This window comes from Neopelma chrysocephalum, unplaced genomic scaffold (genome assembly GCF_003984885.1).
Source record: "Neopelma chrysocephalum unplaced genomic scaffold, ASM398488v2 Primary Assembly neopelma1_45, whole genome shotgun sequence".
Lineage (NCBI taxonomy): Eukaryota > Metazoa > Chordata > Aves > Passeriformes > Pipridae > Neopelma > Neopelma chrysocephalum.
Genome location: NW_020897704.1, coordinates 16,102,968 through 16,116,819, shown reverse-complemented (window position 1 = coordinate 16,116,819; position 13,852 = coordinate 16,102,968). Strand labels below are relative to the sequence as shown.

Genomic DNA, 13,852 nt, shown 5'->3' with positions numbered 1-13,852 from the left:
AACAATACTAAGCAAGTGGACACTTGCACAAAGTCTGTGAGGTCTCTGGATAGCTGTAAAATTCAGTCCAAACAAGGAATGCAAATAGGTTGTAAACTGTTAAATCACAGAAGCTACAACTCAGTTAAGTAAAAGCAGAGGTCAGGTTCAAGTGCAAACCCAATAGTCATGGTGCTGTTTAATGCTAGGATAGACTTTTCTCCAAATGGCACCCTCCCTGTGGCAGTGCTGTGGCAGTGTTTGAGGTCTAAGGTAGAGCAGGAACTGACTCCAACGGAGATTTCAGGTGTGGTCACAGATGTGGATGTAGAACATCAGCTGGTCTGTGCTTCACTGGCCTGTTTGGTTTCTGAATATACAGGTAGTCTCTGATATTTTTGAGAACATTTTTCTCAGTCAGAAATTTGTGTTTAGTTGCTACTGCCTTTGCATTTAGGGTATTTATACAGGGACACGTACACATAGAACTGTGTATGATGAGAATCCTTCTGCATTGCATTAGCTGTATTTACTTCATGAGGAATTCATCCTCAGGAATGTGCACACCCTACCTGTGTTTTTGGGGCAGGGGGTACATTTCCTTTATAGTCAGAACTATCACAGGGTGATCTCTGTTCATCCCTCAGCCCAGCAAGAGAGCAGACCATGGAAACCCTAGGGAGACACAGATCCTGGCTGGTACTGACCCGACAGGGATGGATTCTCTGCTAGAGGCTAATGTTGTATAGCTCTGAGAAGGGAGTTTAGCAGCAATGGAAGGAAGGACAAGCTCAGGCTTTGGCACTGAGTGTGTTGTTCCTAATACAAATGTTTCGGATAGTGCCAAACCTTTCACAGTGGAACAAATCCTAACTACAAGCCCTTAGCTGTCACCATAGATTCAATGCATGTCAAACTGGAGAGGTGGGAGTGTGAACTAAAGTTGTCTCTGTCAAATTTGCCATGAAGGAGAACCATACAGCAGCTTCACAACAAATCTTAACTTTCTCCTGACAGACTTAAAAGGCATTACTTGATCACATTTCTTTCTTCACAGACTGTGTTAGGGCTCCACCTGGCAGAAAACACAGGGATTACTTACTTAAAAATAGTATTAAAGAAGAAGCAATCAGTTTGTATGTAAAACACCCTTTTTGTCCATTGTGTCCAGTTCATCTTATTCAGAATTTCTAGTGCCCCATTAACACATTTAGATGCCTCCAGATTCAAAACAGAAGTTTTCTCCAACTGGGATTAGAGACTAAGTGTAAAACCAGGGACTGAAAAGAGATGCAAACTGCCATGGGAAGAAAAGTAGAGATAGGTGAGCACGAGAGATCTCGGGTCATCAACATGACTCATCTTGCAAATATGTTCCTGTCCTCACCCCAAAAAGCAGAGAGGGGAAAAACTTGATGGAGATTGAAGAGGTAGGTTTATAGGATGTGTGATGTGTGGGATATGTGAGAACCAACTTACTTGTGTAAGTAGAAGAGACAGCTGAAGTGATTAATTTGTCAGTATGGGTCTAAGAGAGGTGGGAGTCAACCCCAGCAGTAATTGAATGACACTGGGGAGGTATTTGAAGCAGTAAGTGTTGTAGCAGGTTGTCTGGACCAAAAGAGGATGAAACAGTGCTGTTCAAACCTAGAGAAAAGGATGCTGCTTTTGAGAAATAAAGGCTGTAGGGACCATCTGGTACCTGCAGAATCTGCCTTTTTGAGAAAAAAAGTGCAAGGTGGAAGAGGTGCAGTCACTGAAAAGTTATGGTTTCCTGTTTCCTGCCATATAAAGATATATATGGGTGTTTCAGTCTGGAAAAATGAACACAGTTGAAGAATTTACTACAGGCCTTCTGTCACAAGGCTCTGAGTGGATCTCCCAGGAGAAACCAAACTGTTAGTCCAACATCAGGACATGCCAGAGAGAATAATCTTCCTCAATTCTGACTCACTCCATCAGCAGGACAGAAATTCATCCACGAAAAGAGGAGTAGAAATGAAAACAGAAAAACCTTGAGATGCTGCACTTCACACACTTGAGCTCATCCCACGGCAGCCACAGGAGGGCACCCCGGTCTTGCTGTTGGCGGCTCCATACGCTGGTATTTGCACTGCTTCGACCAGCATGTAGCAAATTTAACTGCGTGCGTGACAGGTCTCCTTCCCTCCAGTCTCAGTCTCCTTGTCTTTGTAAAATGTGCAACGTGATATTTTGCCTGTGAGTGTGACTGGGAATGAGAAGGTGGAATTCATTGTGGACACATTGAGCCCATCATGGGAATTTCTACGGTTTTAAAGCAATGCTTTAAAAAAATGAAATATTGGTGACCAAGTGCTATTTTGGGATGAGAAAAATCAAGAAAAATCTGATTTCTTACTGGTTTCACAAATCTTCTCATGGAAAACTTGATTTCTACTTCTACTTCTTTCCTAAATTACTCTCATCTTCTTGTTCTCTTTCTTTCTTTCAGTGTCCAAGCAAAACCTACGATCCACTGATAAAGTCTACCAGAGACTTCCCTGACGAAGTCATTAGCTTTATTAAACGCCACCCACTGATGTACAAATCCGTTTACCCAGTGACGGGAGCGCCGGTGTTCACTCGGATCAACGTGGACTATCGCCTGACTCAGATTGTGGTGGATCACGTCATGGCAGAGGATGGGCAATATGATGTTATCTTCCTAGGAACAGGTATGAGAGAAGACTTCCACTGTCAATCTACGCAAGCCACATCCTTTTGGAACACTTTTAGCCCAGCAGGTCCTGAATAAACCTGTTGTTTAACATCTTTTTCCTATGCATACAGCTTCAGGAAACATTTAGGTGCACCTGATTCTGTTTCAGGTCTTCTTGCAAGTGCTGACTAGACTAATCAAGGGATTATTACATTTGGGAATGCCTGCCTCCTGGTACCTAGGTGATAAATCAGTTATGGGTTAGAGTACCTAGACTTTCTTATCCTCCAATACCATTCAGTACCTGTCTTTACATTACATGGTACTCTGGCTCCAATTCCTGCTGGAAGCACATCAATAAACAATTAAACGGAAAAAAAAATTAACCTTAATAGCTTCAAGGAGTACTTCCTGTTATTAGTAGTGGCGTGATGCTTCAGCCTTATATCTCATGTGACACTGAACAGTTAAGAAAGATTTCAAACTGAGCCTAAGGCAACAATTCTACTCAAGCAATTTTAAAGATATAAATTAGGAACATGATAGCTCCAAACATGACAACCAGGATTGAACAGAGAGAGGTTAAACTACTCTGTCAGGGAAAAAGACTGCTTTGCAGTTTTTCTATGGATAATTATGTATCTATATGCATTTTTATAGTAGACATATGCCTGAAGGAAAAAGTCTAGTTTTACCATAGTAATTAAATTTAGAATCACTGGATGAACCACCCAACAGGAAGATGTGCTAAGAAATACTAACATACCTATTCATAACATTTCTGAAGTCATAATCTGCAATTTTACTCCACTGGAATTTTTTGTTCTTAATCTGTAATTTGACATTCTTTCACTCTCATTCTATGTAGGTCTTATAAAGCAATTCTCACTGGTAGATCTGAGTGCTTTAGTAAGGAGGTCATTATCATTATCCCCATCTTACAGAAGGTGAAACTTAGGTACATGGAGGTGACAGGGTTTATTCAAGTGCAGCGGATGAGCTACTGCCATGAGCTGCAGGGAAATTAAGATTTAAGTTTGAATCCTGCCCCAGTGCTGTGGGGTTACATAGCATTTTATATGGCCTATGAGCAAGTTTTGTGTAATATAGCACAGTTTGATAGGTATGGATATTCTGAAGTAATTTGGGGAAAGGAGTGAATTGTCCCAGAGCATTGTCTCTTTTAAAGTGTGGAATGTCTCAGCCTTCACAAGTTTCCCAGCTGCATTATTACACACACGAGTCCATAGATAGCCTCTCTCTTGGACCATCTATGTCTTTCAAGAAAACATGTTTCACAACTCCTGTCTTCCAAAAAAAGACAATGTGAGAGTCCCTCTGTAATCCCCACAAGTCAGTACAGTGGAGTCAGAAAGGAGAAAAGCACAGTGCTGTTTTCTCCTCGTCTGACTAAGAAGACTGGGAATGAGCCTTAGCCATGATGATGCAAAATTCTTGTTGCTTTCTGAAAGCAATATTTAATGCAGTCAACAAAGAAGGAAAGGGAACCCATTCCCAAACTCTGCAATGCCTAGGATTTGGGAGTTCTCACTACAACTTACTTTTCTTCTGATAATAGTGAGAAAAAGTAATTTGAAATTTAGCTCTCTGAAAAAATGAGTTCATTTGTAAAAATGTACAAAATCTTTTAGTGGCTATAGAGGTTGCTTTCAGATGTTTGCTGTCTTCCATTATGAAGTTTTTCACAGGAGTAAAATTATAATGAGGGATCAGCAGCTTGAATACTCCCAGGTTAACTGCTCCTAACCAGCACTAATAGTAACTCTACAAGTGTAAATAGTCGAGTTCAGAGGTATCAAGGCCAGCAAGTACCATGCAGTCACTAGATGGCACTCCATAATATGCAGATATTTATTTTTCTCCAGTGCCTTCCTTAAAAGTGAGCTTTCTTTTCCAGAAGTACATATTTTTATTCTATTTTCTCCTTTAAACTCGTCATAAGGCAAAAAATGAACTCAAAGATAAAATTCCAAAAATTACACAGAGAGACTGAATATGTATATAACACATAACCCAGGAGGTTTTGAGCAGCAGCAGATCAGTAGCTTATTATATGTTTGAATGTACAAAACCAACTTGGACATATGCAGGCTTTGGCAATTATGTCAAACAAACACTGAAAAAAGCTCTAATACATAAGGCAAACTGAAATAATTTTGTCTTTGACTGGTAATATGATCTTCAATAGTTTAAGAAAACAAGAATGCAAGTCTCATTCTTTCCATTATAATGTATTATTTTTCATAGTTTCAATATTATTCATAATGCTTAGGACCAAGCTGCACTGTGTCATTTCCCCATCCCAGCACCCCCAGCCCACTTCCCCTGAGCATTTTTTGAGTCCTTTATAAGGCCATTCAAGGTTCAGTTATGTGTAATGGTCTGAGATGAAATGAGCAGATCATTTTTTCACCAAGCAAGAATACAGGTTAAAATTGATTAATAGATTTAACCTAAAAAAAATTCTCTAGTTAACTTCAAAGAAATAATTTCTGTAATGATTAAATTACGATTTTGATGCTGAATAGAGATCTTGTTCAAATATTTCTATAAATTAAAAGATAAATCAAAAAAGTGCATTGCTTAACTCTTCACATTAAAACGAAACTTACTTCTGGTTAAGGGGCTATACTGGAAGCAAAATAATTCTATAAAAAAAGAGGAAATAATTTTTTGCCAATTTAGTTCCCTGAGCAGGCTCTTTTTGGGGTCAGATGGGCCCCAATTGTGGCTCAGGGAAATGTGCATAAAATTCTAACTGGCAGCATGGATGTGTTTGTCTGTGTTTGTGTAGCAGGAGCATTAGACCATCCCTGCCAGGAGCAGTCTTGGGTCAGCCATACAGTAAAACCATAAATGTACTATGTAGGGCTCTGTAGACAGCAGTAGATGCAATAGGGATAGATGTTCTTTGAAAGCTACATCCTTGATGGATTAGCTTTATCCACACGGCATGAAATGCAGTGGCCCATACGTATTGAAACATGACTGTGGGTTTTACATGATGAACATTTGTTTCAGACATAGGCACAGTCCTGAAAGTTGTGAGTATCACGAAGGAGAAGTGGACTAAGGAGGAGGTAGTCCTGGAAGAGCTGCAGATATTCAAGGTAAGCATTAATAACCACAACATCAATTAAATATTATTCAGGGGACTTTATGGCCCAAATCAGCTTTGTCTGTCTGGTTGTTTGTTTACTGGAACTAGTTCAAGTTTCCAGAGGGACACTATGTAAATTTTTAAACGCCTTGATATTCTTTAGGCAAGTCAATTGAAAAATGTCCAAAACCAAACAGACCGTGATTTTTCAGACTTAGAGAAAATTTCATTTATTCTATTTTGTTCTAGTTTGAAATCTTATTCTGAGCCCAAATTGTTTTATTAATAGTATTTTATTTTTAATGTAAAATTTTCTATGGGCCACAGTGATATAGGAATATTCTAGGTACAATTATGTTTTTTTTAAACAGACAAAATTTCACAGGTGCAGAGAAAGTCTTTAACATAGCAACATTAGGAATTGAAAACATAAGGAAGATAAAGCAAAGTTAGTTTTGATTATCAGTGTGCTTTAATTTGGTGGTAGTCTGACTCAATATTTTTGACGATTTTGATTTGGTTATTGTGTAACTGGAGCCCCACTAACACCAATGCCTTCTTCATAAATACAGCTTGTAAAAGGCCCAAGATTCTTTCTGTTGCACAGGCACAGTTTCTGATTAACTTCAGTGCTGGTGAGGGAGATGATGTCAACATGCCATTACATCGGGAAAATGGAGGCCTTTGTCTTCCCTACTGATTTTCTTTTTGATTTATCAGATTCTTCTTCATTCTTTGTGTTGCTTTCTTCTCATGCTATATAGCTGTTCTTCAGTTTTCACCTTGCTTTTCCACCAAAATTTGTCTGCACACATGGCATTTTGATTACTTTCTCACATCCTATGTGCTATACAGGGTCTTAGTCCAAATTTTTGTCCATACTGAATAAATGAATTTAGGACTTAAAGACTTTTCCAAGTGTAAGGACAGGATCATTAACAATTATTTCAGAGTTCATTTCTCTGTATGCCTTTTGATATGCCATGTGTATGATGAAACTTTGACTTAAAGGATCTGTATGTCTTCCCACTGTTTTGGACACCAATTATAAATATTATTCAGAAAATACCAAGATTACTCAGTGGCCTGCCAAGTAATCAGCAGTTCTAGTATGTGCACCAATTTGATGCATTCTTAAAACATAACATCAAGGGAAAATGTGCCATATAATATTTAAAACAAAAAAGAGGTTATTTTTTTTCTATTCAGCAGGCATTCCTTCATATTTTTACTGGTAACATTTATAACTGTTACCTCTTTGGTTTTGAATCCAGGAAAATTGAAGGAGGTGAATGGCTGAAAAAATCTTGCCTTATTTCCTCAAACTGCATTAGTATTAAACAATAGGCTTAGATTAATCATCTTCTGTTTGGTGTTAGATAATACCCTGAGCTTTGTGCTGTTCTTACATCAGTCACTGGCAAAAATTTCACTGTCTCTTATGGCAGTGAAATACATCCTGGTGCAGAGGATCTGCCTGTGTATCCCTTAAATGGCATCTAAGCCTTTCAAATAGTGCTTAATAAGAACTAAAGTTGATGTGACGGCTCATTGCCCAGTGTGGAGTAGATAGCAAACTCTAAGAATTAAAGCCAGTTCCCTTCTTTCAGTGGTGGAAGTTTATGGGAGTTCTTTTTGGAAGCATGAAAGCCATGATTTTCTGGGTTTTTTTTTCATATTTGTTTAAACCAAGCAAACGAACCTGTAATTTTATTTACTTTTTATACGTTAAGTTCTGCTTTTTCACTAAGAACAGAGAATTTGAAAACTAATACACCTTACCAATTTATTTTTCAGCATCCTTCATTTATCTCAACCATGGAGATTTCTCAGAAGCAGGTAATCACAAGCTTGTTTAATTATTGGAGGATATGTGGTACACTGAACACTTAACTTATTTTCAGATGACACTTGTTACCTACTAGCCAGGCTTTCCATGGATGGCTCTTAAGATGTATCTGGAAGGAAGCAGATATGTTTTAACTTGTTTACCTGCCTAATTCATGTTTGCTTACAAACAGTAATTTGTGTACCCAAGCTGGTAATTATTCAGGGAAACAAATCTTTAGTCATATGGTAGTGGGATTTGTGAGTGAAGTCAATGCACATTCTTTTTTTGGCCCCTAGACATACTTGTCTCTTTACAACCTGGTAATAAATTATTATTACTATTATTGTTTTTATTTTTATTAGTAGTCAAGAGAAATCAGGGCCTCACTGTGCTAAAAGTTTTGTGCACACAACCAGTCCCCCTCCTCTAAAATTGCAGCCTAAATCTGGGTGGTCCAACCCTGGCAGCACAGGGGCCAGTCCCGTTAGGGTATCTCCTGATGGGAAATGGTTTTATGGCAGCTCCAAGCTCTATGAGGGCTACGTGCATGCTCGGGAAGCAGCGTGACACCAGAGCCATCCCTCCCTACCCTGCAGCAATGGCCAGAGCAGCTCAGGCACAACACGCCTCCCTCACATGGAAGGAGGTATTTTGCCTTTCAGGCACGCACAGCACAGCTGGGTCCCATCTCCCCTGAAAAAAGGTGGCAGGCCAGCTGGAGGTATTGCATGAGCCAGCTCCAGCTTGGACCACCCTTGCCTCAACAGGCAATCCACTCACACTTTGGGGAGAGGGGAGTAACATTATCCCCATCCTACCTAAGGATCAGAAGCAGGAGATGAGGTATTATTCACACAAGGTCACTCCTGGTTTCCAGATTCTTAATACCATAGCTATCCAGCCCCTTGTTTTTAAATGTATTATTAAACCATTCTTTCCATTATTTGCTTTTGATTTTTTTATTACAGCACAAATCTAAAGGTGTAAGGGTGTTGAGTGCTGGTGTCTTTCCAGGACTGCAGTCCCCTTTCCTCTCTACTCTGTTGTGTCAGGGATGGATGGAGACCGGCCAATTCACACTGAACCCTGAGAAACATTTTACAGTAATGGGGGAATTCTCCCTTGTTTTGTAAAATCTGGGATAAGGTTGAAAGTCTGCAATTGTGACACTGAAGAAGGGAACTTTTTAACCGGGCTACTTGTAGAACACTCCTAATTAATTTGCTTTGCCTGATTTGCAGCAACAATTGTACATTGGTTCCAGGGATGGATTGGTTCAGCTCTCTTTGCACAGATGTCACACGTATGGGAAGGCTTGTGCAGACTGCTGCCTTGCCAGAGACCCATACTGTGCCTGGGATGGAAACTCTTGTTCCAGATATGCCCCCACTTCTAAAAGGTAAGAAAAAAACCCAACATGCTGTAAAAAATCTTGCTGCTAGCAAGAACTTTAGATGTTCCAATTCATAACTTGTTGCTTTTTTTACTTAGCATGTCATTTGCCTTAAAATGTGATCATACTCTGGCCATGTTTCACATTTCTGCTCAAAGAGTTGTGAAGACAACATAGCTTTGTTTAAGTGTGTGTGACAGTTACTTGGCTACTGCAGCTAACATCATAAATCCATCACTTTCCTTCTTTATGCTGATTGCCTTAAGGCACGAGATGCTCAGATGGAGGTCCAGGTTGTGGCTAACTCTGCCCAAGAGGCGAGAGCCTCTCTTAAGCTTCTGACTTTTTCATAGGACACCACCATAGTTAGAAAGCAGACTTTGACATAGTATCCCAGAGTAGTCAATAATAAAACACATTTAATTCCCTGACCTAACTGAACGATTGTATTTGTGGTCTAGCCATGAGAGGGAGACAGAGATTTAAGTACCGTGATTTGACCACATTGGGAGCAGCCTTTCCACAGTGAAAGAAACTTCATCTGAATTATCTGTACCCACCAGCTAGGAGAGCACCATGGATCTGGATAGAGGGAGAGCACACTACAGGCTCTAGCAGCGCAGTGCCTAAGCTGCTGGATGCGTCTCTTGAAGTTTTTGGGAGATTTAGCTGGAGCCAGAGTCCCTCACAACCTCTTCATTCCCCTTTGGACAAAGCCCTCCAGACAGTAATTCTTGCAGTGAGTGAGGTTGCAGTCTGAGCTCAGACTCTGGAATGACACTTTCTACCTTAGGGGTCACAGGGCTGGGTCCTGAGCAATTAGACAAACCATTGAAGTTAATGACTCATAGGTTATGGTGTCAAGGAACTTTATGCGTTTTCCCTCATAGCCAAAGCAAACTAAATTCAGAGAAGCATAAATGAAAGGAGAAAAGCAAGTGTTCAGGCTCACTGCAAAGTTAGTGACACATGAGGCTTGCTGAAGTCTGAGGTGGGCTGGGACAGAGAGATTGATGGTCCATGGTTTTTAACAGATGTGCAGTTTGGTGAGGAGGCCAAAAGTCCATGGCTCCAAAACAAAGGATGGTTGACTGGCCCTGGGAATCCTCCAGGAGATCAGTTACTTGAATATTTTCCTTCTGTGCTTCCAGCATGTCTACAGCTTTTGCACAGTGGACAGGTCAACCTTGGGAACCTGCTCTCTGTCAGAGGCATTGCTCTGCACACAGGAGGTCCCACTGCTGTTGCTTGTGAGGAAACAACCAGTTCCTTCCTGGATCACCAATTCTCCTACTGAAAAATTAAAATGCAAACTTTTTTCGTAGCTCTTGGGAGATAAACACAGTCGTAAGCAGATGAAGAGTTTGTGTCTTTTTTTTAGTGCTATTACACTGAAATGAAAGTAAATCAGATTGAATTTAAGTAACAGAGATTAGCAGGCAAGTTAGTTGTGGAAGGGAATAGATCCTCTCAGACCATTGTCTTGTGTTTTTCTGTACACAAAGATGAAAGATAAACAGATTTGTCAATTGTTTGTTAACAAAGTAAAACCTATGCTTTTCTCTGTTCATTTTAATGATTGATTTACTAGTCAGTATTACCTTGGGCTAATCCTGAACTCAATCTTGAATATCACCTGTTAAACCTCAAATCTTTTTCATGATCTCTAATATTAAGGATGTTTTTAGATATTTCCAAGACAGTCCACCCAACTAAGAGACCCATGCTACAAAACCAGGTTTAGACACTCTTTCTGTCACTGTATTACACACTCTTTATTTTAGGCAGATTTTTTTTCTTTCCTTTTTCTCTTTCCCCTCCCAGTGGTTTTCCCAAATCACAGGCTCTTCTCTTGATGTCAATTGTACAAATCTCTCTAGGCCACATGCTGCTTTGAGGGTAAGGCTGGTTTTAGTTAAGACTGTAATTGTCAGCAGTAGGGTGGGAGCAATGCAAGTCCACATCTGTTGAGCTCCTCTGTATTTTGTTGTTGAATTCCAGCAATTATGTCTGAAGTGTTACAAGTTTGCATGCTCTTCCCATAGGCGAGCCAGAAGGCAGGATGTTAAGTATGGAGACCCTGTTGCGCAATGTTGGGATGTGGAAGACAGTGAGTATTTTTCACCTTTCTTGCTCTTTTGTAACTTAGACAACAGAGTTTGCTATGAGGGTCTGTGTTTGTCTGCAAAAACTTGCTGAGCTCAATGGAACAGTTGCCTTTCCCACACTTCATATCCATTACCCCTCCCACAGTTAAATTTGCAGATCCAGGGCTGGTAAGAAACAGCCAGCATGGGACGGCATGCTTGCATCTCTTGTGGGTCACCCTCCCCAGCACTCACACAGGGCAGGGAGATGTGCCCCGACACCAAAACATCACACACATCCCTAAAAGTAGCTAATGGGATGAGCGTGATGTTTCATCCAGAAACAGGACAGCTGATCCCACAAGGAAACCCACAGGGGTGAGTGGGGAACACACCATCTTCTCCCCTTCTGCCACAGACACTTGACACAGGTCCCAAGGCTCAGCTGCATCTGCCAAACCACCCCCTTCCCCTTCCCGCAGCTACTTAAATACTCCTGTTATTAACAAAAACCTACCCCCCTTCTCCCTGCCGGCTTTCCCCTCCCTTTCCCACACCCTCTTTTCAGATGCCAAAGGGTCTGGCTTGCTCCTTTGGCATCTGCAGCCCTTCTCTTGCAGCAAGCACTGTCAGTATGAAACCCTGCGGTTACACGGCGAACTCTACAGCAGCGTAAAATAAATGAATAGCATTCAAAACCAGGCATGGCTTTGTCTGGGGTTCTTCTACTCCTTATTAAAGTGAACAACCCAGACAAAACAGTATTGATTGTATCACCACGTTGAACACTGGCTTTGGGACAAGCCATTCCTTTCCATTGATCTCTGGTTATTCCATGCCGCTGCGGTGCTGGGTGCCTGCTGCAGACCTCAGTGGGAGGCAATGCAGAAATCAGAGCTGCTTGCCACGGGATCAAAGCCTGAAGTCTGTTGCACAGTCTAGAGGGATCTGACTATACATGTGTGTTTGCAGACATAGTTAAAAAGTCAGGGTGAGATCTCATTTCCATCAAAGACAAAACTCCTGTTCATCCCAAGGGCCAGAATTTCCTCGCTTGCTTCTTGTCATGACTGTCCAAACACTGGTATCTGAGACTGTGCAAAGCTCAAGGTTATAGAAACCCTAACAGAAATGCTGACAATGTCACGTTTTCCTGGAAGGATAAAGAGATACTGCAAGAGTTAGCTTTATTGGACAAATCTAAAAGGGCTTAGCATAGAAATTGGTATTAATCCTTTGCCCAAAGTATTGCCACAAATGGCAATTTTACCCAACTGGAGGTGACTCCTGTGTGCCATAAAATTGTGAAGCTGACCTGTGTCACTCCAGGCTCTTGGCTTTTTTATGCCATTTGCGATAATTAGTAACATTATGGCCCCCAAGCCTATTTAAATTTAGAGCTCCAGTGTGTGAGATTCCCTCCCAAAGACTTCACTGGCTGCACGAAGTTGTTTGGCTCTACTGAAATCTCAGTGGCACAGTTAAATAATGTGGAGAGCTTAAATTTCTATAGATCTCATATAGGTACTTATTATAATTAAAGCATAATCCAAAACTGCATTCATTTTGCTCTTGAGCTAACTTTTGACTTAGGAGACACCACTGCTGTCACCTTCCTTTCTATTATTCGCAGCACATAAGAAACAACTTTAGTCTGATGCTAAGGCAGATAAGACATTGATAAGACACAGATAAGACAGATTGAAAAGGGGAATGAAGATGCAGAGATTAGAAATTATTTGCTCAGATTTACAGAAGACAAGAAAAAAGTCCATATCTCCTCATGACTCCTTCAGTGTTTGGTCTGAAACATACTACAGAGCATTTCAAATTACACTGAAGGAAGGTAAACTTCAGTTTACTTTAGCCCTGTGACTCCTTTAAAGTGCTTGGGATGAACAGACCAGACCATACGGTCTAACTTTAGCAGCTTTAGCTCAGGTTTAGTACTTGCGTTACTTTAAGGAAAAATACAGGTCAGATTTTAAATTCCTCAAAGGTGAAAGCCCCAACATTAAAATGGAGCAAGCTCATGATAGAGATTTTATTGACCTCTTTAAAAACCAGTTGCACTGAAAGAAGGTTAGCAGCTGCCTCTAAATCCTCATAGTTATAGTTTAAGCTAAAAGTTAAGTTTCCTTTTGCTTTTTTATAATTCACTCACTCTTATAGCATCTGTTCTGAATCAGGCTATTTTCCCATTGCTTTAAAAAGCAGGTCAGGGTTAATCTCCTGTACCATGTTTGCTTTCCAGGCATTAGTCATGAAACTGCTGATGAAAAGGTGATTTTTGGCATTGAATTTAATTCAACTTTTCTGGAATGTATTCCTAAGTCCCAACAAGCCTCTATTAGGTGGTATATTCAGCGCTCTGGAGAAGAACATCGAGAAGAGGTAAGTTATAGTCATCAGGGCAGGTTTCCTCTACAGAGAATTCAGCTGAGCACTGAAAGCCAGGAGTTATTGGGATTAGTCATTTTACTTTTCCTTGCTTCACCTTAGGTATCACATAGCATTCTGCTATCACCATTTGGGGCATGCAGTGGGGAAGAGGGAAGCCATTTGTACTGTATCAGAAGCAGATTTCTATATTTATTTCAACTTACATGCTCATTTGACTAAAAAACAGTAAAAAGGAAGAAAATAATTATTAGTGGTAAAAAGTCAAAGCCAGCTTGTTCAGTAATTAACACAACTACTTCTGTAGGTAAACGTATGTTCAAAACCCTATGTTTCAACAAAATCTCAGCTCCATTTACTG

The 13,852-nt window shown here is 40.4% G+C and overlaps 1 protein-coding gene across 4 annotated transcripts in view; it reads left to right on the top strand.

Annotated features, from left to right (window-relative positions):
* Window positions 1-13,852, top strand: part of SEMA3D (semaphorin 3D) — a 143,812-nt gene that overhangs the window by 113,082 nt on the left and 16,878 nt on the right. For all 4 annotated transcript variants that reach the window (XM_027679481.1, XM_027679483.1, XM_027679482.1 and 1 more), the window contains exons 12-17: window positions 2,453-2,675; window positions 5,702-5,790; window positions 7,578-7,619; window positions 8,853-9,010; window positions 11,050-11,114; window positions 13,346-13,485. In XM_027679481.1, coding sequence (XP_027535282.1) covers window positions 2,453-2,675; window positions 5,702-5,790; window positions 7,578-7,619; window positions 8,853-9,010; window positions 11,050-11,114; window positions 13,346-13,485 — 717 coding nt within the window. The remainder of the gene's footprint in view (window positions 1-2,452; window positions 2,676-5,701; window positions 5,791-7,577; window positions 7,620-8,852; window positions 9,011-11,049; window positions 11,115-13,345; window positions 13,486-13,852) is intronic.